Here is a 27152-nt window from a genome sequence, read left to right on the forward strand (position 1 = left end):
CTGAGTGCATGCACCCCCAGACTGAGATCGACTGTCAGAGGCTCCATGTCCCACCACCAGAGGGCTAGGGGGCATGGCTCAACTCAGTGGTGGGACGCACGTGGCAGTGCGGTGCTCCTGGGGCAGCTGCAGCGGGGCTCATGGCACAAAGCCCAGCCCACAGCAGCAGTTGCCTCTGTCCTGTGCACATATTGGGGGGGGGGGGGGGGCATGTGCCCCCTGGGCCTCTGCTGGGGTGGCAGGACACCTCCCCCTGCCCCGCTCCTGGATGAGCTGCCCAGGCTCCAATCATCCCACCACCCAGCTTGGCCAGGACCCCACTCACCCCAGCCCCTGCCCCTGCCCCACTCCCTCAATCTACCCCCCAGCCCCTTCCCTCCCCCACAGACTGACCCGCTGGATGGGGGATGGAGGGGTGGCACATGGTAGATCCTGGGTTGGACTTGAATTCAGAAAGTGATCTGGTACTTACAAAAGCTGGAGACCACTGCTCTAGAGTGATCTATCCCCTATTCAATACCCTTGCGGGCATCCATCATTTATTGGGTTAGAGATGCCAGAGGAAACAACTCCAACCATTTTGTTCAATAGCCATTAGTTGATCTATCATCCATGAATTTATCCAGTCCCTTTTTTAGCCTGGCTATGCAATCTGACTCCAGCACCTCCTGTGGCAATGAATTCCACAAGTTAATGTAACATAATGCAAGTTAACATTGTTTAAAAAGGTACTTTCTCATGTTAGTTTTAAACTTGTCATCTACTAATTTCAGCAGGTGCCCCCTAGTTTTAGTATTCTGGGACTGGGTGAACAGCAGTTCCCTGTTCACTTGGTCAACACCCTTCTTGACTTTACAGATCTTTATTATATCCACCAGCCTTCTGCTTTCCAAACTGAAGAGTCCTAGCCTTTTTAGTTTCTCCTGGTATGGCAACTACTCCAGGACTCTGATCATTTTAGTTGCCCTTCTCTCTACCTTTTCTAATTCTACTACATCCTTTTGAGATGCAGAGACCAGAATGGCACACAGATTTCAAGATGTGGGCACACCATGGAATTTTTTAATGCCATGATATTTTCCACTTTGTTTTCAATTCCCTTCTTAAAGATACCCAATGTTTTATTGGCTTTTTTGGTTTCTGCTGCACACTGAGCTGATGTTTTTAGACAACTATTTACAGTGACTCCAAGGTTTCTCTCTTGGGACACAACAGCTAGTTGAATCTGGGCCTTTAATGCAGGGTTGTCAAACATATAGTTTATAGGCCAGATTTGGCCCATGGCACCCCAAGATCTGACCCCTGGTGGTGCCCCAAGTCTGATAAGACCCATATGGGGCACGACACATGTCCATGGCATAGGGCCTGATCACAGGATTGGTCCCGCCCACGAACTCCCTCCCCTTCCCTCTCCCTCAGTTTACCTGATCTGGTAGCTGTTCCAGCTGGTCTGGGATTTGTGCTGTGCATGGCGTGGATCTCAGAGGGGCTGGAATGGGCACTGTAGGTGCTGCAGTCTGGATGGAGCAGCAGCTGCTCTGCCCACGGTGGCTGTCTTGGCTGGACAGCATCATAGTGGCACCTGCTCTGGGATGCACACCACACGGAGCTCCCCTTTCAGCCAGTCTGGGACCTGTGCTGCACATGGTGTTTGCAGGTGCCTGGCAACAGGGGTCTGGCAACAGGCTGACTGAGGCAGGTGCCAAATGGGGTGCACTCCTGGAGCTGGCAGGGCAGAGGCTGCATAAGGCACATTTTGACTGGGATGGCTACTGCATGCGGCATTGCACCTGGAGCCCATTCTGGCCACTCTGTGATCCATGCCACATGCAGCTCGGGTTCCAGATCGACTGCCAAATCAGATATGCTGGGTAAGAGGGAGGAGTAAGGGGGCCCATGGGCCCAATCCAGCCTGCAGACTGGCCCCAGGGCCTTCATTGTGTCCATGGGGCCAGATGAGTTTGATATCCCTGGTTTAATGGAACTTGGATCAGGCCCTATAAAAGAATTCACGGCTGCTCTGCAGTCCAGAGGTGAAATTAAAGGTGGGTGGTTTGGGTGACCATCCAAGGCCATCCAGGAGCACCAGTGGAGTGGTGCAGCTCTGCAGGCAGAGGCGGGTGTGTGGCGGCTGGTGCAGTTCTGGTATTACTATTCAGGCAGCTAAGGGAGATGATTGTTAACGTCAGTCAAGTGAAGAACAATGGGTCATTAACAGGCCATTAACTTCCTTAGTTGCCTGAATAGTAATACATACCAGAGCTGCACTGCCTGGGGGAGGGGGGTGGCTGCTTGACGGTGGCAGAAGTGGGAGCAGAGCTGGGATGTTGGTTTTAATTTTCATCATCTGTGATCCTTGCAAGTGTTTGCAGGCATGTGCAGGCATGTTCATGTATATGCCTGGAAGCTTGTTTCAAATCTTCATCATTTGTGAAACTTGGAAGGAACCAAAATGTCTCAAGTACCTAAGAAAAGGATGTCAGGGTTGTAGATCAGGAAACAAAAAGCTCAGTTAATGACTGCAATACAAAAAATGTAGATACAATGAAAAAACACTTGAAATCTGTTAGCAACAACCTGTGCATTAGTAACAAGACAATCACAGTGGAGATATCAGATGAAAAATACATGGATGATCCACAGTTCAACTTTCAAGAAACATCACAAGAGAAACAGAGATCCAAGTGAAACAGAAATTCTTCATCCGGACTACAGTAATGATGAAATTCACTAGTGATAGAGATTAAACGATTCCCAGTATTGGTGTTGGTGATGCCATTTCTTATCCTGCTTTACGGCCCAATATAACATCCAAAATTCAAGATCTGCTTTTGACCAATAGTTCACCAAAAGGAAAGAACATGGAATTTCCTTTAGAATCACCAGTTTTCTATGGTGTTTTTATACAGAAATCTTGAAAACTGTGAAGTTCTGAAGCAGAGCTGGCTGCTTTACTCAGAGTTCACTGACAAGTGTTTCTGTTTCCACTACAAGCTGTTTGACTGGAATCCAAAATCATCTCTAGCATTTGAGGGGTCACATGATTGGAAGCACATGTCTCAGATTCCTGTGCATCGTGACAACTCACTTACTTATTTCAATTCCTGCCAAAAATGGGTCAAAGCAGAGCAAAGGGTAAAACAGGATAATTGCATAATCTTAGTGTTGATCTAGTGTTTAAACCAGCCTCACTGTTCATCATTAAAAGTATCAATTCAGCTACCAATGTGAAGATGAAACAGTTAACAGTCCAGCAGGCAAGTTCAAACTTAAATTTTTCAACCGGCTTGTAAGCATGGTGAGAGTGTCCATGGAAGAATGGATTGAGAAAATGAATCAATATGTGAACCTTTGGGGCTTTCTATATAACATGATGCAACACCTTGACAAAGAAACTTTGAAGAAGCACTGTAAGGACCTTCATTGTGTGCTGACATATGGAGAGAGCTCTGACATTAATGACATCGACTTGTGCAAAGAACTTAGACTCTGGAGATAGCTACTTCCAATGGACTGTAGTGCTCCTCAAGAAGTTCTACACTTTATTTACAACAGTGAACTTCATGACAACTTCTGAAACACATGGCTCGCACCCAGGATCCTGTTAACCATGCCTGCAGCAGTGCCAGACAGCAAACAGAGCTTCTCAAAGTTGAAGCTCATAAAGACATATTTGCAATTGTCAGGCTATCTTTGTTGGCTATCCTGTCTGTCAAGAATGCTGTGGCTCAAAACAGATCTGTCACAAGCAATATCAGAGGTTGCGGCTGCAAAAGGTAGGGGTAAATACCATTAAAAATATATTTGTTTAATCCCTAATTGTACTGGTTAAATGATTAACTGAGTGATAATGCAGCAGATCCCACACAGCTGCTCCTGGGAGCCACTCTCAGCTCCGGGGGCCCTTTGACTGGGGGGACAGAGGGGAAGGAGGCAAGCCCAGCGAGACAACACAGGCTATGAGGGAGTGAGCACCTATGAGCCAGTGGCTAATTGCTTAATTGATGAGCCTGCCTGCTGTTTTCCTCTTAGGCTATGAGTAGTAGCCACCATTGCTCCTTCCCTCTTCCTGCTCCTTTCTCCCTCCTGCTTACCCTGCTGCCTTCTGATTCCTCCTAGGGCACCATGCAGCTTTGCTTCCCCCTTCTCTGCCACACTGTACCTTGCCCTGAGTTAAAGGACAGTGGTTATCACTACACTTACAAGTTAGACAGTCATTTAACCGTTCACATCCCTAGCAAGGGCACATGCAGGGCTGTCTTTTGAGTCTTCGAATCTTGGTGAACAAGGATTTTTTTTTATTTGTTACTGTTCTTTATTAGTTTAATGTTTAATTTAATGCTTAGTTTGTCACGGTTATGTTATTTTTTATGGCATATCTTTCATTTGAATACGACTGAATTTAACTCAATTGATTTTTTTGTCATTTTCCGCTTTCGTATTTTTTTATTAAATTATAAAAAACTTGAGATTACAGCATTATTTCTGAAATGGGGGAAGGGGCACCTTGTCAGGGCACTATTTTGGCTAAGGCCAGCTCTGCTGCAGTACCAATATGCATTCTTGTATGCAGTGGTGTAAACATAAGAGTCTGGGTAGAGGGTGGGTGGGCTCTAGTTTACCAAATGCTGATCTATCAAAATCTTGTGTCAGTAGCTACCTGGTGAAGATCTAAGCAGCAGTTATATTTTGTAGACAAAAAAGGGTGACCACATCAGTAAATACCCCTCTTTTGTACGGGCAACTGTAGAGCGTATGTTTTGATAACTATTGCAACTTCCTTTGAAAATGTGATCCTCAAAGCTGGAGTTGTGGAAGGATAAAGCAGAACCAGTTTCAATCCTATGCAATAGATGGAAGGAGCAATCACTTTGCTTTTCTTGATAAAATTCTACAAAATACATTATTCCCAAAGTCTTTAGGCAGTTGCTGAGTGCCAGCTCTGCTCTGATGTCCCAGGCCCTGGGATGCTGCTGTTATAATACTGCAGTCTTAAAGATGCCACCTAGCTCAACACCAAAGTAGTCAGCTCTTGCTCTGAGAGTTACTGAATTCTTCCCTTTACAAAGCTGTGTAGGACCCAAGACTGGTAAAGAGGACTGGAAAGGATCTGGCAAGTGGAAGGCAGGCTGACAGACTAAGAAATGGTTGTTGGCAGATCATATTATTCCTGAGGACAGCCATCAAAATGTCTTATAAATCCTATAAGTGGAGGGAAAGACAATCTTACATTATCTGCTATGTCATGGAACATAAAAGGCTCAGTTTTTCTTGTTTTTATGCTACAAAAAGGAAGACCAGAAGCATCTGTGTGATGATTCCTGCAAAAAAGGTCTGAGGCTGAACGAGAGCACGTACACATACACTTCATCTACCTCTCTACAAAAATCTAAATAAACACATGTATTCTTTAGACACACACAACATACTACAAAATAACTTTCTATGCAGTAAGATCTGCAGGCATTTGACAAAACAGTTACTTATGAGAACACTTAGCAGCTTATTGATTATCAGTCTTGTTGTCAAACTCTTAATTTTAATACATAAAGGTAATGAGTTTATATCTAAGCAACATGATGCTTCAAGGACAGTGACAGAAGACAGCCTTTAGTTCACCCTGAAGGGTATGGTCACACAGGCCTCTGAAATTTTTAAACCATGTAACCTCAGCTTCCATTTAATCAAGTCAAGTGCAGCCCTTTTCTTAAAGAGACAGCCTTCAAATTATAAACTGACAAATGGAGGGAAAGAGAGGCTACGTAGAATCTCTAGCTAGGATTGGCTACCCGTGATATTTGACATTTACCCAGGGGTTCAGCTACAGCTTCTAGCAGCCACTCCTCAATTTGTCATGACAGATTTTTGGCCAGCAGTTTGTACTCCATAGCCAAAGTGAATTTCCTCCTAGCTACTATCTACCACTATCTGAACTACCACCATGACCTTTGTCTGGGAGAAGGTACAGCTTGGTGTAGTGATAGTTCAAGTTGCTTGCACAATGGAACTGGGCAGCAAGATGGAAGAGAGGATGACACTACCTTCTCCTCCTCACCTTCAGTGCCAGCAGCTGTCTTGTGAAAAGACAATAGTGAAATAAAAGATGTGGAGCCTCCCACTGGCAACAACAGGTTCCCTGATGGGGGGAGGAGTTACAAGATAAAGGTTAATTAACCTCATTGAAGGAAGAGGGATGATATCCATGTCTAGGTGAAGGCAGCAGTATCTGGCATTCTGGGGGAAAAATGAAGAGGGGCATGAGAAGAGAGCCCCAGAGCAGAGGGAAGATGGTGAGAGGAGAGCAATAAAGAGATAACAGAAAACAGAGGAGTGCAGAGTATATAGAAAGTATGAAGGCTCAAAAGAGTCAAGGACTGAAATCTCATTCTCTTGGTAAAAGATAAGATGTTTTAAAAATATAAAAAAGACAGGAGGAGACAGACAGACAAAATGGTCTGGAGAGGGAGAAGTTAAAGGGAAAAAAAAAACCCAAGGAAAAAGAAGAAGGGGGGAAAAAAAAGATGGAATACTAACCTTCGTTACATTGACATACTCTGTTCCTGCCCTTGTGTTATACTGTATTTTCCTGGTGCACACCCTCTTTCTCCTTATCTTTGGAGGAAGAAATGGGATGGTTATTTGGTATGCTAGTTGTCGCAAGCTGCTCTAGATTCAAAGGTGAAATAAACAGCAAGAAAGGTACAGCTTTAAGGTTCACCAGAACATCAGTGAGGCTCTATGGTACAATGTGCAATGACAGAAGTGATATTTGTAGTGTGATCAGTCCCCTGAAAGTGCTCTACAGCAGCGATTCCCAAACTCTGACAGCCTGAGTACCACCAATTTAAAACAATACAGCCTTAAGTACCACTGGCAAATTTTTCATACACGTAGGCAACATCAAAACATTTAGTAATCATAAAGCATTGCTTTATCAGATATGGTAGCCATGTAAAACAATTGTAGATAGGAGAAAAAACAGTGTAAACCAGCGGTAGGCAACATTTTTGGCCAGAGTACTGAAAAAACGGCAATGTGTACCCCATAAGGTGCTGGAGTGCAGGCACATAAGAAAAACAAAACTGGGGTATAGGGTACATGGCAAGACACACTGCATATTAATATAGTTAATAATTATAAATGATGCTTTTATTTTTTACAGTAAATGCCAGGTTTTCTAAAAATTCTAAAACTAGTGACAAAAAATAATACATCATATACTACTTTTGTTCTTATGTATTCTTTTTTGTTAAGCATGTTGTGATGGGGGAGAAGAGAAGAGAAGAGAAGACAAGAGAAGAGAAGAGAAGAGAAGAGAAGCATGGGGAGAAGCAGACATGGGGGGAGGTGCTGCAGGCTGACTGGCCTGGCTGGGCCCTTGGGAAGGGGGCAGCCAGAGGAGGAGTCAGGGCAGGCAGGCTGGGAGTGGAAGCTGTCCTGGGTCTCTGCAGACTCGGGCCGCAGCAGGGGTACTCACCAGCACCAGAGGTGGGGCACATCCCAGGCCGTGAAGCTCTCTGGGGGTGAAGCACAGCTGCCCTGCCCACAGGGGAATGCTGCCTGGCCAGGACAGGACACCAGGCTTGGGGGGCTCCCTGCTTGGCCTGTGTGCACTGGGCACAGCACAAGCAGGGATTGCCTGGGCTCTGGGAACAGCCACTGCTAGGCAATCAGTGAAGATGTAAATTCAGGAGTCAGTGGGTGAGAGAGGCTGGGTGGGGGGGAAGATTGCATTCATCCCCCTTTTCCCTCTGCCCCGCCCCTCCCCCCCATCTGTCTCTCACCTACCGACTCCTCAGTTTACATATTTACTAACTGCCTGTCTTGCATACACACCAGCCCAGCCTCTGGCTTCTTTACTATTCATTCCATCCAGGAAGAGCACACGCCAACTGCAGAGGCTTCCTCAACCTGATGAAGGGTTTTTAAACCCAAAAGCTTGCTACAAAATTTTTTTCCAACTATTTAAGTTGGTCTAATAAAAGATATTGGATTCGCCCAAAGAACATTGTCTGCCTTTAATTCTCACAGGCATTTTGATGGTGTTCAGCACTGAGGTAAGTTACTTAACACACTCACATTAACGAGCTAGGCCTTAACACCCTTGCAAGATACTGGCATAATAAGCACAGACATCTACATGGACATCCTTGCTTCCAGGCTCACTACAATATGTAGAATGAGTCATGAATGCAGCTTCACCACCTTCTACATACCAGTTGCCTCCATGTCCTAAATTGTGGAGGTACAGTAAAGGCAGACAGAGTCTAGCACTGAGGAATAAATCAAAAGGGAGACTCCAAGAGATTTAAAGTGTGGTTTCACTATATAGATGGCGCTTTTCATATTCTGTAACTCAAAGTACTTACTGATAATGAATTACATCCTGGCAGAGCAGTGCTTGAGCAAGCCAAAACAGCAGCCATTAACACTCAGCAATAGCTCTTACACAGACCTCAACGTTAGGACCTGTCACTGAAAGACAGAATGTTGGCCAGGATACCGGGGTTCTCTTTGCCCTTTTCTGAGCAGTGTCACTTTCAGCTTTCATTTGGACAACCACCAGAAAGAATGCAATGTCTATTTATTTGTATCACAGTACCACTAGCTTTGATCTGGGATTTGGGGGCCCCCATTGTGTTAGGCACTGTACATACATACACCCCAAGACTGGAGAATTATCTGGGGAAGAAATACAAGCTGAAACACACTCATAATAAAAATATTCTGGATCAGCTAAGAGAAGGGAAATGGCCAAAAATTTTCTCTAAGATGTAGCTTGCTTGCAGGATATGCTTTATGAATCAGACTCTTCTCTTGCAGCTGCAACCAAATTCTGGAAAATCTGATGGAAAAATAGCATGTACATGCTGGGCCCAAATGAACTTCACTATAACACAATGTTTTTGTATTCTATTACTGAAATTTCTGCAAAGCCAGTGTGTGTACTGTATCAAATAAAAGTAAGTCAATATGGCAGGGACAGGGTCCCAACCCCTGCCATACTCATGCTGAAAACAGCCCTGCAGGTGGGGGAACTCACCCATTTGAGTCTGGGTGAGTGGCACAACTCAGGCAGCCAGGGGAGAGCGAGAACCTGTGCTCTGGGGGAACCGGCCCTCATTGGCCTTTGGCAGGCAGCGGGCAATTTAAGGGGAGGACACTGAGGGAAGTTCATCATTTGGTGTTCCCAAGAAGAAACCTGACCTCAGACAGCAAGAAGGGGGAAGAACCCAGAGAAGCATCCCAGCACGCTGGACCCTCAGGAGCTGCAGAGACTGAGACAAGCCCTGAGGAGAGATCAAACTTTTGCCTGAAGGAGATAAGTAAACGGGGAGAAAGGGGAAGGATGGGACCATGTCCTCACAGAGCCCGAGCTGGCCATCTAGGGGAAGAATGCCTGTGGGAAGCGGTTGGGCCAGCCCACCAAGGAAGGAGGGAGCCGGAGCAAATGAGAGCAGACTGGTTTGCTGGGGCAAGCAAGGACAGAGGTGACTTGAAGCCACCAGCATAAAGAAACAGAGTGTATGCATCTTGCTAGTGAGCAAAGAACCAAGCAGGGACATGCTGCCAATAGCAGAATAGACCCAAAAAGGGAGGAAAAGAGACCCAAGGGAGATACCAGTTAATTTTGAGTTCTAAACAAATAGCATGAGAGAGGACCCAGCTAGGGCCTTACCTTTGATTTAAATCCCTTTGGATTAAAGAGCAGTAATAGCAAGAAAGAGGAGGGGAAGAACATTTCACCCGACAAGTTGATTTAAAGAAAAGAGGGAAGGTGCCTACAAGCCCCAAAGAGAATAACTGCAGAGGCCTCAGGACCTACAAGGGAAAAACTCCAAGGGAGAGCAACAGGGCTGAGTGATGAGGAACTAGGATGAGCTATTGCGAGCTGAAGATGAGAGAGAGAGAGGCCCGGACAGTCTCTGCTCATCATCCATGGAGAACAGTGCCCATCCACCTGAGAGAACAGGGACAGGGTATTGGGAAGGTTGGAGCCCTGCAGAAGATCTGTGATAGGACTAGACAGACGTGCAGGCCAGAACATACATCCTCCCGGACACAATGTTCATCAAGGCATGGCAGGCGAGTGGGGGGGGATACACTGTGGTCCAAATAACTTGGAGTGGTTCCAAGGAGAGAAAATATGACTTGCTCACAGTCAATACTGAGCAAAAGAAGGGGAACAATCTGGAATGTGAACAGTTGAAAGCTTAATGCTAGCTGTGCCACTCATTTCCCTCACAAGAGCTGTAAAACCTGGACAGACAGAATAAGGAAGACTCCTGGAAGGACTTGCAAGAGATGCTCTGTGACCTTGGGTGGGAAAATCTGCATTTTGTTTGTTTTCTGCTCATCTTTGCTTGCTCTTTGATCTATACTGTTAAAAACCTGCTCTGACTGCAACAAAAACAAAAAACCATTCCGATTACAGTTTTATTTCTGCTGACTCATCCCATTATTCTACATGGCCACACTTTCTCGAGCTCTTGTTTCTAAGTTAGTGCCAATAAGGGAAAAGACGAAGGTCATGACACAGCACTGACATCTCTTGTTTTTGTTTTGTTTTGTTTTTTTTTGCTGAACAACCCAAGACGAACTGATATTTTGGTGGTTAATGACAGCCTCTGGCTAAACTGTTCATCTTTATAACACTGCCCTTCAAAGCAAGCTTTTCAAACTTTTTCCAGAGGGGAGGCTTTAGAAACAGGGCTTAAAGGGTAAATTAATAACAAATGTTGGTAGTTAACACACAGGGGAGCATCCACACAGCTCCTTACAGGAACTGTTCTGACATAAAACAACTTGTTTTGTGAAAAGGAGATTCAGTTCTCTGACTTCTAGAATCAGGATTTCTGAACATGGCTCCAAACCACAATATAACTTTATGTTTATGGTGAAGTGCCACAGCTACTCAGTTACGGAAACACATGCAAAATAAAGGTCGTCTTTACTAGTTTCCCTTATGCTAGTTTTCTTTTGTTAATTTTAGTGCATTAGCAGTATAACTTATCAGACAGCTTCTTGCCACTTCTATGTCTAAATGCTCAGCAAAACACAATGAGGCACCTGGCATCTCTTGTGTACTGATCCAGGTACACCAAAAGAAAATAGGGATTATGTACTTGTCTTCCATCTCTGGATAGCCATCCCTATAATAGATCACAAGCAGGGATTTTCTCAGCTCTGAACTAGAATTTCAGAGGGGTTCTATGACTGGTACAGCAGGTTAAAGTGGAAGTGAAATACTGTAGTAAAGTTACATGTGAAGGTTGAGGACTGGGTGGATTTAGGAGGGGATGCAAAATTAAGCTATATTTGGAAATGTTCAAGTCTCACAAATCCCTCGGGGTCATCCAGCACCCAGGTTTGCAATTTACCACCTGCAGTTATGGGAAAGGGCTATGAAGTTCACTAAGAAGCTAGCACACTGTGGGGTGGACCTTTGGAGTTTAATTATCTATGCAAATCAGAATCCCTGGCTACACACCAGCATTAACAAAGCAGTGCAGCACACTATTTGCCTATCTTGAAATGAAACTGAGAATTTAAGTTTTCCTGTTCTGCACTAGAACTAATCTGAGACCTTCTGAAGGTTTTGTTTTTTGTAACAAAACCTAAGCCAGACAAACTGCAAGTTAGCAGCATAAGTAGGAATGGGTGATGAGGGCAGCAGCCCCAGATGCTGAGTTAGAGGGGACACAAGAACAGCAGCTGCCCTCAGTGCTGGCCTGGTCACCAGAATTGCCACTGCCACTGGCCCAGGCATGGTCACTGCCACCCAGGGTGCAAAACCTTGTAGTTAAGCTTCTGCCCCAGGTAGTCAATAAGCCAGTGGATTGTGATGTGAGAGATCCATGTTCAAGTTCCTGGTTTTAGTCAATATTAGAGTATATGAACTACTGGGCTACTTCCCATTAAGTGCTGTGATATTTCTCTCTCGTTGTTTCGACCAGACTTTTCATCCTGGACCTGAGAAAATGTTTCCAAAATTCCCAAGGAGAATTTTTTAGTTTTAACAAATTTGAAGGAAAATCAAAGCCAAAGTTAAAAGGTAAATGGAATAAAATGTCATATGGGTTTACCAAAATCAGATCATGCCAGACTAACTTGATATGTTTGATAGCTGATTTTCTAAAGCAGGGAAAATGAGGTAAAGCTTATCTAGGTGGACTTCAGACAAGCACTCAATACAGAGGCAGATTGGAACAGTTAGTTATCCTGGAGAAGATGGGGACTGGTGCAAAAATTGTAAGGGGAGTAAGGAAATGGTTAAAAGAGAAATGGCAATAGTCTGTGAAACTATTGGGTGGATGGGAGATTACTGGTGAAGTGTCTCAAAGATTGGTCCTGGAACCAATTTTATTTATTATTTTTATTAATAACATGGACAGAAAAAAAAGTGTATGCTAATGAAATTTGCTGGTTACATACAATTTTGGGAGGCATGGTCCAAGAGAAGAAACTGAGGTATCAGACAGAATGATATTAAAGACTAGAAAATTAGAAATTGAATAGGTTTCAAGACCATGCAGTTAGGCAGAAATAACAGGCATTTCTGATATGAAATGGGTGCTCATTAATTGAAAATAATTGTATAGGAGATGGTAAACTTTGAGCTACCAACACAATACAGTCACAAAAAGGTTAAAAGAATATACCAGGCAACATATTGCCAGTAGAGATAGGGAAGCATTAATGTGAATGCCACTGTGCAAGGCACTAGTGAAACCTCATAGGAAATATTGTGTACAATTTGTCACCCATATTCAAATTGGGACAGGTGCAGACAATACAGGAAATGAAAAGCCTATCTTACTGAAAGAGGTTAGCTTATTTAACCCAGCACCAAAAAGGTTGAGAGGGGCATCAATTCCTTTCTATAAATATATCCAGGAAATGAACACCAGAAAAGAAAAAGAACTACATAAGCTAGAGGACAATGCTGACCTAAGAACGAATAGTTATAAACTGGCCATGAGTAAATTTAGACTGCAAATTAGAAGCTTTCTAACCAACAATGGTGTGAGGTTGTGGAATAGCCCTCCAGTAGTTCTTGTTGTTGTTTGTAGGGTGGAACCTTCCTATTTTTAATGTGGCGCTTGACCAGTTTATAAAATGGACTATATGATGTGGTTTCCTGCAATAGCAGGGAAATGGACTCTTTACCCATGATATCCTTCCAGTCTTCTGTCCTTCAATTCTAAAACCTTCAATGAAAATCTGTTTTGTTGAGAAGTCCCTGACAGCTCTGACATTTGTGTCTTAAGCCTCTAACCCCTTTATCAAGGGGAAAGACTCCAGGAAGTCACAAGTATACTAAGTTGCAGCTTTGGCACCTACCATTATAGTGTTAAAATTTTGGTCAAGTCTTGTTTAAAGTGCCCATCCTTTAGATAGCTATAGAAGAGATCTAAGCAGGTAGCTGGCATAACAACAGCCTCCAAATCAAAGCCCAGGCACACGTACCATTACCCACATGCAAAGCGGCTGAAGAATTTGAATTATATGGGCACAGCAAGCTTTGCTGGGTACTTTTTTGGAGTGAGTGTGGACATGTGTGGAAGAAACACAAATAGGTCTCATGGTAAAAGAAGAAAGCTCCAGCATAGCCTGGACCAGAAGCAGGTGTTGCTGAGAAACAACTGAGAGCGCTTACTGGCTGAAAGAGCCTTAGTACTGTGAACAAAGACACTGACTGGCTTGTTTGATTCCTCCTGTTTTCAAAGAAGCAGGACTTCATACATTTTTGCAAATAAATAGAACTGGATCAAGGATACCCCAGTTCATCAACAATTTCACCTTCTAACTGCCTTGAAAACTTCAAATTTTGAGATTAGAAAGAATGCCACTTATCCACTCTCTTGTTTATTAAACCTGGCCAAAGCCTTAAAAGTAGTATACAGGGATGCTACCCCTGCATAATGAAAGCCATATAGCCACAGAGATTTCAGAGATCTCTAGAATCCCATGTAAAATGGGCCTGTATCGACTACTCTAAAAAATGGGTCTATATACTGTACTCTGTATGGAGAGATTTCAAAAGGAAGGTGCGTGTGGGGAAGATTGAGAGCTCATCTCTCTTCCTAGCAGACTGTACCTCATCTTGTTGCATAGAAAGAAGAGCAGCCACATGCCACCTACAGTAGCAGAACTCTGACACACTTCTTTCCTTTGCTTTTATGTTTCCTCCTTTAAATTTCTTTTCTCCAGAGTTGGACAACTTTTGTCTCATCAGTCATAATTAAGTCATCCTGATTTCCAGACATGAAGAGCTGGGATTTATTAGGCTCTCATATTTCAACAATCTTTAGCACACAGCATTGCTTGCCAATGGCTTAATTGCCATCAAGCATTCAGTTATGGCATCTGCAATAAGTACTAAAGAGGCTGCATACAGAATCTTGGAATTTGAAGGATTGTTACTGGAACTTATCCCAGCAGTTTAGTTACTTGGATTTTCTGCATTTTCCATAACAAAACTGAATATGAAGGGCAAATTTTTAAATTATGTCTTGTCTTCTTCCCCCTCACCCTCCACCCCACATCCACATCTTAAAAGTATTCTTATATAAATATGTGAGAGTCTGCAGCCTAGAAAGGCTCACTACAAGGCCCAGTGCCTCTCAAAACAATGCTGAGAAGTAATATGTAACAAAGACAGAATAAAAGAGCAATTATCTAGCTCTTTAGCATCCATCAGACTCATTATTTTGCATTATGGCACAAAGAATGAAAGAGACATCAGATTGATCCACAACATGGATAACTGACGAATTAAAATGAATACAACCCCCCCCCCCCATTTGGCTTTTTGCCAGGATATGATTCTTCACTGGAAATCGACATTTTATGTGTAAAAATCTGCATTCCAATCTTGCTTTCTCTCTGTGCATTCAAGTAGAGGCTGCAGCCCTTTGCTTGATGTTTACTGGAAGTGCAATCTCATCTAATTTCCAAAAGTGCACACACACACTGGGCAAGGATAACATGTTAGCATCCAATATGCTTCTAATATTCTCTCATTGGGTAACTTTCTGCCAGGATAAAAAAATATATATAAATGCACACCAGCATTTTTGCCTGCAAAATCAGTTCTTTTTGACAAGAGTGGAGAAGCTGTTTAATGGTTAGTATCAGTTTACATATCATTTCAGATACAGAACAAGGTTGCAGAGTCTGTGCTCTCTCAACTGCTGAAATAGGAAAACTCAGCCTGAAAAAAAATAGCCGGAGAAAGAGCTATCATTGCCAAACAGGGGCAAGAGTGATGATCTTGGAATCCCTCCAGCCCTTGCTGAGGTCAGGAAAACCATCAAGCAGATGAAGAATGACAAGGCATCTATTAGCCAAGAGGTGTTGAGGAGGATCTTTCTGAAGTATGGATGCCCACCAAATTTTGTCACCATTTTCTGCCTGCTCCATGATGGTATGAGAGTGGTGGTTCTCAGTAATGGATCTATCACAGATTCTGTGGAGGTTAAAATGGAAGTTAATCAAGGCTGCGTCATCGCTCCAACACTCTTCTCAACATTCCTTGCTGCCATGCTACATCTGACCACCAACAAGCTTCCAGCTGGAGCGCAGCTAAACTACCAAATGGATGGTACACTGTTTAACCTCAGCCAGCTCCAAGCCAAAGCCAAACACCAACACCACCCCAACCTCAATCATTGAACTCCAATACACTGATGATGCTGTAGTGTGCTGTCTCAGCAGCAGACCTCCAGGCAATCATCAACATCTTTTCCGAGGCATGCAAGAAAGTGGGACTGATGCTTAACATTCAGAAGACTACGGTCCTCCACTAACAAGCTCCTTATGAACAGTCCCCAGCTCTGGTAATCCAGATCCACAGTCAAACTCTGGACAACACTGAGTATTTCCTGTACCTCAGAGACCATCTCTTGCAGAAGGCTGACATCGATGAAGTAATCCAACACTGCCTCAAATGTGCAAGTGCAGCCTTTAGACACCTGAAGAAATGGGTGTTCAAAGATGAGATCATGAGATCTGAAACCAATCTCATGGTTTATCAAGCAGTCGTGATCCCCACCTTGCTGTATGGAGCCAAGACATGGACAACGTACAGGACACATCTAAAGTTGTTGGAGAAGTATCATCAACATTGCCTGCAGAATATCCTCTAAATCCAGTGGGAAGACAGTTAAGTAAACACCATAAGCACTGAGGCAATTATCACCTGACGTGGACTTCATTGGGCTGGCTGTGTCATCTCCAGACTCCTGAAGCAGGCTTTATTCTCCCAGCTCATCCAAGGTGTATGCTTAAGAGGAGGGCAGAGAAACCCTTCCAGGATGTCCTCAAGGTCAACATAAAAAAATGCAACATCAAATGTAAACTCATGGGAAACTATTGCCCAGGATATAGGTGACGTGTAGGGAAGGCACAGGGGGGCACCTGCCTCCCTTGAGATTGGCCACTACCAAAGTCGCCACCCACTTCTGTGGGTGGTCGCCACCCCCACCTCTTGCTGCAGGCGGTCCCTGTTCGCCACTGTTGACAGTGGAGACAGTGGCTGCAGGCAGTCCCCGCTTGCTGCCCGCCACCCTTGCCCCCTGCTGCTGACAGTCCCTGCTCGCTGCTGCCAACACTGCTGGCGGTGGCTGCGGGCAGTCCTCGCTCACCACAGTCGTGGGAGGCACCAGTCGATTGTGGCCAAGGACCATCCCAAATAGAGGAAGTCTGATGCAAGGATCTCAGTACTTTGAAATGTCACAACAACAACAGGAGATGGAAAAGCAGGAGTGGCAGAAACATCATGTCGCAGATCAAATCAAGAATCCAGTGCCACCCACCCCACACAGAAACACATGTCCAAGTTGCAGTAGAGTCGGTCAGTCCCAGATAGGCCTCATCAGATATCTTTGGACACACAGATAAAACAATCATCCTCGACTATGAGGGATTGTCGAAGAAGAGTAAGGTAGTTAGCTGCATTAGTTTGAAGTCAAGCAGAAGCCAGGGCAGGCTGGCACCTCAGAGACTTTGTCTGCTTTGCCTTCTGTCATTACCAGCAAATTATTTTAGGTGAATTTCTCACAGGGTGACTTGTGGGAAATGTTGAAAAGGCCTTTCATGGAGAATGTTACAAGTAAGAAAGAGATGGTTTTAACCTCACTGTAGCAGTGAGGAGATGTGTGTTAGATCACATTTGTTACAAATATATTTAAAGGAGTTTCTTCTACCACGTCACACTGTTTCTCCTGAATGCCCCCTTTACCAGTTTTAGCAATAGCTCTAAAAACTAACCCTGGTCCATTCATGTAACTCACACACCACTTAAGTACTTTATGGCTGACTTTTTTTTTTAAATAAATGCACTGGATGTTTACCACCTGGAAAGCACTGCAGATACCAGAGACTACGCTGGTTGTGATCTATCCTCAGCTTTTGCACTCAGCTCCCAATTGACATGAGTGGGGATTAGAGCTGGTGGCAAGATATTCCACTAAAACACTGAAGACAAAAAAGTTTTTCCAAAGGAAAACATCTTTGTATAAAATGTTGTTTCCTTGATTTTTTTTAAACAAACTGCTCGAAGCAAAACAATTTGCTTTCATTTTGCTTTGGGTTGCAAATTTGTTTCAGATTGTTTTAACAGCACTTCAATCTGCTTCCAAGTCCTTTCTTCCCAGCCCCTACCCCAAAGCGGGACTACTCCCTCCCCACTCAACCATACAAGCAAACAAACAATTTAATACTTTTCCCCAAAAAACCCCAGTGGAAATTCAAGTGTAGACTGAAGGTATACCCCCTAGACAAAAGCTGAATTTCATTGACAGACTTTACAAAACATGAATTTGACACAGCCTATTAGAAGGGTGGCTTAATTTCCACCAGCTGTTTGACTTTTGGTAGCAGTAATTGCCACATCACTATATGATGATGAAGTCTTGGTCTTTTCTAGAAAGTAAGCCTTACCTCTGTATTGCTGTATCTCCAGAATGCAGCCAGTATCAGTCCACAGAATACGACAGCAAAACAGAAGAATCCCTGAGGACAGAGATTAACACGTTAGCTATAGCATTTCTTCTCAGGACAGAAAATATTTATACAAAAACAAAGTAAGACATTGCTAATTATGCTGGTTTTAATCCAAGTAATGTATTGATTTAATATAAGTAGTGTTAATAGTTGACATACTTAAACAACCCCCATACTTAAAATGTTAGTTAGCGACACAAAGGTTTTAGATATTCTGACAGGGACCCTAATTGTACTGTGACTTTAAAAAGTCTTTAGCAGAAAAACAGGCTATGTGCTACAAATTTGTTAGTCTGTTTGATTCCAGTTCTTCTGGAAAAAAAGTGAAGGTAAGAAATTAGATTTTAAAAGTGTGAAACTGATGTGAGACTAGGCGAGAAAGTACTTTCTTACATAAGAAATACAAACATCTCAAGGGTTCAGAGCCCCTCACCTGACTTTAGAGACAAAAAACACAAGAAAATTTTAGTCTTGCTAGTACTGGAAAGCTGAAAAGTACAAAGAGGAAGCTATATGTAATTCTGGTTTGTGCTTCAGAGTTGCTCACCAAGTACCAATTACACTGCCAAATTGCCTTTCTGCACAGTGCAACTGGAAGTAATAGGATGGCATATGAGAAAATCAGAGTAGAAACTGCCTCTGAAATAGAAAATATTTAGAAAATCTACACACAATTTCCTGGCTTTCGAACATCCTTGGCCTGAACTATTTTAATACTTTAATACCAGGAGGGGAGTCCAAACATTCTTAGAGGTTTTGTTCTAAGAACAGGAGTGTGTGTGCATGCGTGCGTGTGTTTGTGCGTGCGCGCACATTTCTGAATGCTCTCAGTGTTGCACTGTTTACCTCTGCCTATTTGGTTATATTCAAAACAGAGGCAAAGCCTTGATTTTTTCATCTAGAGACTGAAAATTATACTAGTGATAAAATGATGAGGGCAGATTTTATGCTGTCCATCTGTTGAGTACATACCTAGCCTTTCCCTTCTGCTTTTAGGGTATTACAAGTTTATTTTTCTTTGATAAAATGCCCTTTTTGTATATAACTAATGAAGAAATTATATTTATTGTTGAAAATCCAAATAACCAGTTCTCTGGTTTATGACAAAAACTTGAAATGCTCTACAGAAACTTGAATCAAAATGAAAAATACAATTTTTTTCATCCTAGTATGCAATGCGATGTAACAATCACATTGATACCTAACAGTCTCTAATGCTCTTTGTTGTTTATCCCAGTGGTGCTCAACCTTTTTGCCTTGTGGGGCAGATGGGCAGTGCTCTGTATGTCTGTGGACCTGACTTTGTGAGTGCAGCAGGGCCTGATTTGGTTGGCTGGAGGGGGGCAGAGTGCAGCCTGGCCCTGATCCATCCATGCAGGGGGAAGAGGGTATGGCCTGGCCCTGATCTGCAGGGCTTGGTAATTTGGCAGCAGGGGAAGGGTGGTAGTATTAATTGCCACTCCGCCCCTGCCACCAAACTTCCCTACCCATAGGGAGCCCCATGGACCAAATACTATATAGCTTTATGGGATGGATCTGGCCCATAGTCCACGGGTTGATCACCGCTGGTTTATTCCAAGGCCCCTGAGAGATGCTAATTTAATTGTGTGATTGGGGGATGACAAATTTTATCCTGGATCCCAAAAATGGCACGTCATGCTAAGCCACATGTGCACAGCAGGACATGAGATTTGGGGATCTGGGATAATATTCATCAGATCTCAACTGTGTAACAGGCAGGTGAGGAGCCTAGATATTTAAAGGGAGCTGTGGGAAGCGTGGTATCGGGGACTGACTCCTGATGCTGCGTTTCCTGCACTGCCCTTTTTGCCTGCTGATGTAGGTGGAGTCCATCAGCTGGAGACCTCCTTGTATATAGGCAAGCTGAGAACCACATGGTGCAGCCCCTTGCAGAATTGTACCATGTGGCTGTTAGCCTGCCCTGGTGCGGGGGCCTCCAAGCATGTCCGCAGGCTGGAAATCATACCTGTCGGTTGGGCTCATGGGCTCCCTACCTGTTGGCACTTAAAGTTCCCCCATGCTGTGTCTAAAGCTCCTCTATCCCTGGTTGCAATGCTGCGGACCTGGGAGATTGGGGATGTTTCCCTACCAGCTGGTAAGCTTAAAGCCCTACCATAGAGCCAGCATGGGGTTGAATGGGAGGGTTCTACCTGGCCACATGTTTAATTTAAGACATGATGGAAACCTAATATTCCACAATGTGGAACATTTTTGTGGCTTATGTCTCCTTTTCTCATGCCATTAATTGCCTGAATGTGTGGCAGGGTTACTATATATGGCATGATTAACACATTCATCATGTCATAAGTGTAATGTCTGCCAGAGTCTAAAGAAATGTTTCAAATTTCAGATTACCAATTTAAGTAAGAACATAAACATTGCAGACTTTAAGATCTGAAGTTTGCTAGAGCCAAGGACTTGACATTACTGAGCTAGCCTTTAACAGTTTGCCAGTTGATTTTAAAATCTTTTAGCTGTCAAAAAATTCTGTCCAGCATTTGAGTCTTGTCTTCTTATTTTAGCCTTCTGATCCAATCTTATTAGACCATGAGTTTTCTACTCTTCGAAGCCACTATTCTTCCTTGAATTCCTAACAGCCCCAAACTATATATCTATAACGGAGCAGTTTTTTTCTCCTTCAGAATCAATACTTTTTATTTTTGCGGTAAATGGTAAATCGTTAGTCAATCAGTTTACATGTTTGTTACAACCCAAGGAACATTTTTCAACAGATCATGGAGTTTTCATCATTTGTTTTTATGATTTACCTGTGAGAGTAAAAATAAAAGTTTATAAGTATCAGGCTAGACTCTCCAAGTCACTTAATTAAGTTTGTGTAGGACTGGAATTCCTTACCACATAGAAGATTTTCCCTTCACACACTGATACTGGCAGGTTTAAAACTGAACTCTTGTATGACCAATTTAAAAGTGCATATCCCTAAGGAGCGACTCCAAAAATGGGCTTGAAGGTAACACTATCTGGTTGGCTATTACTAAGGCAATCTATAGCTGGGGCCTAGAAAAGCTTGGGGTCATGTTTCATGATTTTTGTTAAATTGGTCATACAAGGTTCAATTTTAAACCTGCCAACATCAGTGTGTGCGTGCACGTCAACTATCCACTCATTTGCCTGTCTAGTGTAGTATTGCCGCATATGGTAGAAAGTGGTAATGGGAGTGGCCTTTGATATCAGGAAAAAGCAGCATCTTTACTTCCCTTGTTAGAATTGGAGTCAATTTGACCAGTGGATACTGCACAAACATTTGTCTATTTTTCCTGTGAACCTTTCCGGTCCAGGGATGGGCAGAAAAGGTAGAACATGTGCACTATTACTGACAATATTTTATCTTCTCCATAGCAACTGTCTGATATCACAGACTGATTTTGTAGTTGGACTCCAGTTAAATAGGTGAAATATTATAAAGAAACCCCAAAGGCTTATAACTATGAACAAATACACATTCTATCAGATATCAGTACAAGGAGTTATGGGATAAGATCACTTGACGAATGAGGTTTGGTAACTCTTCCAGGAACCAGACACCAAAAACTCCATTCCTTTGTATTATTTAACTAAGGTCCAAGAAAACTTGGCCAGGACCCACACGTATGCCCCTCTGCCAGAAAAACCAAAGGTGGGGATCACAGCAGCTGCTGATCTCTTTTGCTCTTTGACAGCTGCTGCAAGAACAGTAACAAGAAGAATTACAGGGTTGAGTGCAAGAGGAATGATATCAGAGCTCAGCCACAGGGCAAAAGAAACTATTGCCCCTTTACTACTAATCTCTTTAAACAGAAGATTCTCTACTGTGTTCCCACAGCTACATCCAGGCAGCACGTTTGAGAACCAGATCCTATTCCACCTATTAGGCATTCAACTGTGCTTAGATACTTAACTCCAATCCTATTCCATCCTTTCTGAATCCCTGAAATATATATATGCATTTACTTTTGTGGCACATTGGCCCAAAGCTTTAGTCTTAAGTCACGAATAAGCAGAGAGGTCCCCCACCCATGTTTTTGTATTAACATTTTTTTAGGAACTCCAGCAGCATTGAAGACGATCATGCTTAGGTACCTAACTGGTTGGACAAGAGCTAGCCTGGCCTGCCTAGTGGTGGACATTTTTGTGTCTAGGAAGTGCAAAAGAATTGGGGTCAGAAATGAAACCTAAAAAGCAGGTGAAGTTTTTTTGTGAATTTTCAAGACTCATCAGATCACTACTCACTAGAATCAGTCAATTTTTCATGCCTTTGTTTTCTCTCCCTAAGATCAATAAAAATTGCTGACATCGTTATAAACCATCTTTTTTTACTGAACTTTTTCATAACAAGCAATGTGAAAAAAGAATTTCAAAACATTTTGATGAGGATTTTGAAAGTTATTTCACAAAAAGATTCAATGAACACCACAAGAACCTCCAAAATGGGTTGGTTGAACCCTGGAAAATGGAAAACAACAATAGCAAAATTCACCATAAAATGTTTCCATTCTCCAGCCTGACCCAACTACATTGTTTGCTGTCTCTTCCCAATGTCAGAGTACCCAGTCATTGAAAACCCTTCTCAGCATCCCCCAGCCAGTTGACCCACTTCTTTGTGCTTTAGTGTCTGCTCTACTTGGCCTTTTATTCCACCCAGTTTGTATACAAATACTGAAATACACTCCCCTATTGGGAGATCTCCCTGCATCCAGCATATGATACATAATTATATGGCTCCTAGAAGTACTTATAAATGAATTATAGGCTGCCTATTCGTTTCCCAGCCAGAGGGCTTGAGGACCGAGCAGCTTTTTAATTATATACATTTGAAAATGGAGTCATATCTAAAATGTCAAGAGTCAAGTTTGACTTGCTTTTTTCCCCTGTTCAGGGATTTAAGATGACTTCTGTGAACTTGTTGCAATAAAGAACATCTAGCATCTTGCAAAATGCAGCATAATCAGCTACAATGAGAGCTGGCATTGAGCAGACATTAGTCACTCCTTTATGAATTACTTTGTTTCTATTCTTGCTGCAAGGAACAATTGGTCTCCTGTAGATTTGGCAGAATCCTAACAATGCTTCCAACTCCTTACCTTGTGGGTCATTTTAGCCACCTCTCTCTTGCTCACCTTTTACTTGACCACCTCCCTCGAGTTCATCATCCCTTCATCTTCACAGCAGTGAAACTTTATCTTATGCAATGAATGGCCCCTCAGTTGCAATGCAGTTGCTTTGTACCTCATCACTGATGCAAACCAGTAATACCAGTAGCAGAGGGGCAGTGTTAACTTTGGAAGAATCAAGACATAAGTAAGTCACTCAATTCAGTGCATATCCTTTTGTAGCACTGATTGAATTGAATGCCTCTTGGAATCTTCCCTTACAGCTTTGTGCCCAAGCAAATCCCACCTGCCGTAGCAGTCCCGAGGCAACTGGCAGTGACTATACTCTAGAATAGCCTTTGGGATGCTCTAATACCCCAAAACTGACTCAACGTAGTAGGCCACAGTCAGAGGAATGGGTAGGGGGCTTCAACCTATCCTTTCATTCTTCCTCCCCTAAGTTACAGCTGGGTATTCCTTGACAACCATCACTATATTTAGGCTACAGTTATATCATTTGGGTTTTTCAGTTTGCTTGATTACTTTGTGCAAAAGAAAAAGAACAACTCCTGTATTTTTCCATCCCAAGTCATAATATGCTTATTTTCTTTTTCTACAGCTCTAATAAGAACCTGAAGGGCAATGTCTGTCTGAGAAATCTCTTTATGGCTCTGACTGAACACAACAAGAATTCTGCTTGCTGCTGGTCCTGCCTACTTCAGTTTCCAAGGGAGGCAGCACAGCTTTAAATCAGTCCAGGTAAGATTGATTTCTTATTGAGGCCTGGTACATAATTGATGCAAGCACTAGCTTAGCCTAAGAAACAGAAAAGGCAAGGCACTGAAGTGCGCTGCTGTACTATTAAGAATCCCTGACACTCACCTACAATTATACTTTAGGGAGCAGTAAAGCAAACAGCTTATGCTAAAGGCCTGCCATAGTGGTACATCATTCCCAATACACTGAAAAAAACTAGGTTGGATCATGAAGGGGTTGAGGATTTTTTCTTCCTGTTCGCTGGCTCAGTCACAGACCTTGGAACCCTTTACTGGGCCTGAAAACCTGTTCTTGTCTAGCAGTGTTTCTAGCCTATTGCAGTTTCAAGCTACATCATTTTGATGGCCATATCACTCTCTTCTTCATTATCGTTCCTCTCTTCCACATGTCTGACAAGACATTAGCACAGGGTCTCATGCACTACTAGGGGTAGAGATTATTATTTTATATCAGCAGTTGTAAAGAGATTGCTACTCTTTTCTTCCTCCTCCACTTGGCTTCTAACAGGGCTTAGGAGACTCTCAGAGCGATAGGATGTTTTGAATCTGTGCTATGTCTATCACTAAAAAACTAAGAACCTCTTCAGTCTCATGCCCTACAACTGGTGAGCATATAGTCATCCCAGCTCCCTCCATGGTCTTGGCAGCTTTTGGGTCACTGGTTCAGGACCTCAGCATGCATTCCTAGTCACTTGGGATCATGTCTATAGCTCTAGAAATTAATCCAATGATAAAAGGAGCCTTTGGGAGAAGGTCAGAACACCACCCTGACCTATAGAGTGGGTTCACTGTATTTGTGTCAACTGGTTTGGATCTTATCTTCGCTGAGGATATTGAGTGTAGCTACAACAGGGCAAGCCTCCAGTGCAGATATGTTGACGCGTGTTGGTATAAGACAGGGGTGGGCAATTATTTTGGGCAGAGGGCCACTCACAGAGTTTTAGCAAGCCATCGAGGGCCACAGGATAGGTAGACAGGGGCAGGTAAATATTCATTTTCTAAATTTTTTAGGGGCCCCGTGGGTCAGATAGAATGGCCTGGGAGGCTGCATCTGGTCCCTGGGCCGCACTTTGCCCACCCCTGGTATAAGATAAGGAAGGGTAGCACCTTTCATATGTTTTCATAAGCAATAGTCTACTTTGTCAGATTCCTCTCTAAACCAGTTAGCCTTCAGGGTGTTACCCTGCTCTGCCTTCTGCCCGACTTCAGACTAACATGACTAATACAGCTCTGGCATAAATTGAAGCTTTGGTTAATGTGACTTCCCTAGTTTCCAAGTAGAGAAAGTCATGTCACTGTTCCCCTTGAATTATTTGTATTACATGGCACCAACAGGCACAACCAAGATTAAGGCCCCATTACAGGAGGAACTGTACACATATACAGACAGACAGCTAAGGCTGGAAAAGAAAGTTTACACTTTAAACAAACTTGAGAAGAAAAAGTGGGGTACTGAAAGATGAAATGAGTTATCTATGGTTATCCAGCAGGGTGCGGGCCATGACAGAACTAGGACCCAGGTCTCCTGGCTTCCAGAACAGTACTCTTCCTACATGCCTCAATGCAGCTTACCTACAAAATGAAGTTGCATCTTCTTAGCTCTATCAGTACAATGATTACAAAACTGATATTCCTTAGAGCAGACAAAACCCAATTCAGTTTCTTTGACACTTACAGGTAGAAGAGCACTCATACTAGAGCTTCCTCTCATCTTTGGAGACTAAAAAACAAAATCCTCTTAAGCTATATTTTACAGAGAAAGGGCTTTTTAGGATCAATAACTCGCTGAGAAAAGTTCAACATGAAAAGAAAAAAAAAAAAGCTACAGGCTTAAGACTTTCTGGGTGCACCTAGACCAGATGCTTACCGTGCAGTAACTCGTTACTACTGCACAGCACACACTAGCATTGCCAGGCACAAACCATGATATCACGCAGTTGTAACAAGCTATTGTGCAGTAAGTGTCAGCAGGGAACTGTGCTGGAGACTACTGCATGGTAATGCTGGTTACTGTGCAGTCATTTAGTACTTGGTTATGCAAGTACTAACTGACTGCACAGTGGGCGTCTCTGGGAACTACATGATAATACAGGAAAGGGAAGCATGGTTAAGAGGCCGGAGACAATGTGTGGGGAGTCTCCAGTTTTAATCCTAGTTATGACAATAACTCCCTCTAAATGGTACAGGTCAAACACTGACCTCTTTGCCTTCATTTTCTGTATAATAGGCAACAAAACAGGGACATAAAGGGTTATTTACAAAAAAGTACTTGAAAAGATCAACAGCCCATAACTTGGGGAACTTACTGCCACAAGATATTCAGCTAAGTCAGACTAAGAAATATATATTAATAATAAGAAACTCCATTGCTACATTAATAAAGCATAAACCAGGGGCAGGCAAAATACAGCCCACAGGCTGCATCTGGTCCACCAGGCACTTTCATTTAGGGGGCTGAACTTGATGATCTTTTGAGGTCCCTTCCAGCCCTAATGTCTATGAAACCTATGAAATCTGATCTGCAGTGCCCACCAATGAACTGTGCCCCACTGGCCCTTCCGCCCTTGAAGCTGGGAGCAAGACACCCACATATACACCCTCCTTCCCAACATACCCTATTGTGCCTTGCTCCCACCCTCATGGGTGGAAAGGCCCTGCCCAGCCAGCAGCAGATTCTGGGTGGGACTGCTGCTGCAGGCTTCCCCCCATCCCTCTTGCTCACTCCCGGCAGCAGGTAGGGAAGTGGCTGGGGTGGAGCTGCAACTGGGCAGGTGTGGGACTGTGGGGTTGGGGCTTGCGGCAGCGTGAAGCCTGTGCCCAGGGGGGTGGTGGCAGTGTGGAGCTCGGGTGGGCAGCGTGTAGGTATGAGGGAGGGTGGAGGGAACCTCCTTATACTTCTACCATGGCATGCAGCCCCAGCAGTGAGTAGTGGTAGCAGCAGCAGCAGCAAGTGGGGGTGCTCACACTCAGCACTGGAAGCCCACTGCCTTCTCCACTCCAGCATGTGGGGATTCCCTCCCGTGCCATGCTAGTGCAGGGAACACTGGTGATATAGATGGCTCGGGGAGGAGCTGTGCTCCTCCCCATGATGTGCAACACTGGCCAGAGCTGGGCACCAGTGCCCCAAGCACCTCTGCCTACTGCTGCACCATGGGGAGAGTCCTTCCACCCCTTCCACCCTCCCTCACACCCCACAAATGCCATACACCCACACCCACACCCTGGCCCCATAACCCCCCGCATATACACAACCCCC

The 27152-nt window shown here is 43.6% G+C and overlaps 1 protein-coding gene across 1 annotated transcript in view; it reads right to left on the reverse strand.

The window, feature by feature from the left end:
* Positions 1–27152, reverse strand: part of TSPAN32 (tetraspanin 32) — an 80550-nt gene that overhangs the window by 34917 nt on the left and 18481 nt on the right. Inside the window, exon 4 of the mRNA XM_019519730.1 lies at positions 17947–18018. Coding sequence (XP_019375275.1) covers positions 17947–18018 — 72 coding nt within the window. The remainder of the gene's footprint in view (positions 1–17946; positions 18019–27152) is intronic.

Source organism: Gavialis gangeticus, unplaced genomic scaffold (assembly GCF_001723915.1).
Source record: "Gavialis gangeticus isolate Ggan-Ray unplaced genomic scaffold, GavGan_comp1, whole genome shotgun sequence".
NCBI classification, from domain to species: Eukaryota; Metazoa; Chordata; order Crocodylia; family Gavialidae; genus Gavialis; species Gavialis gangeticus.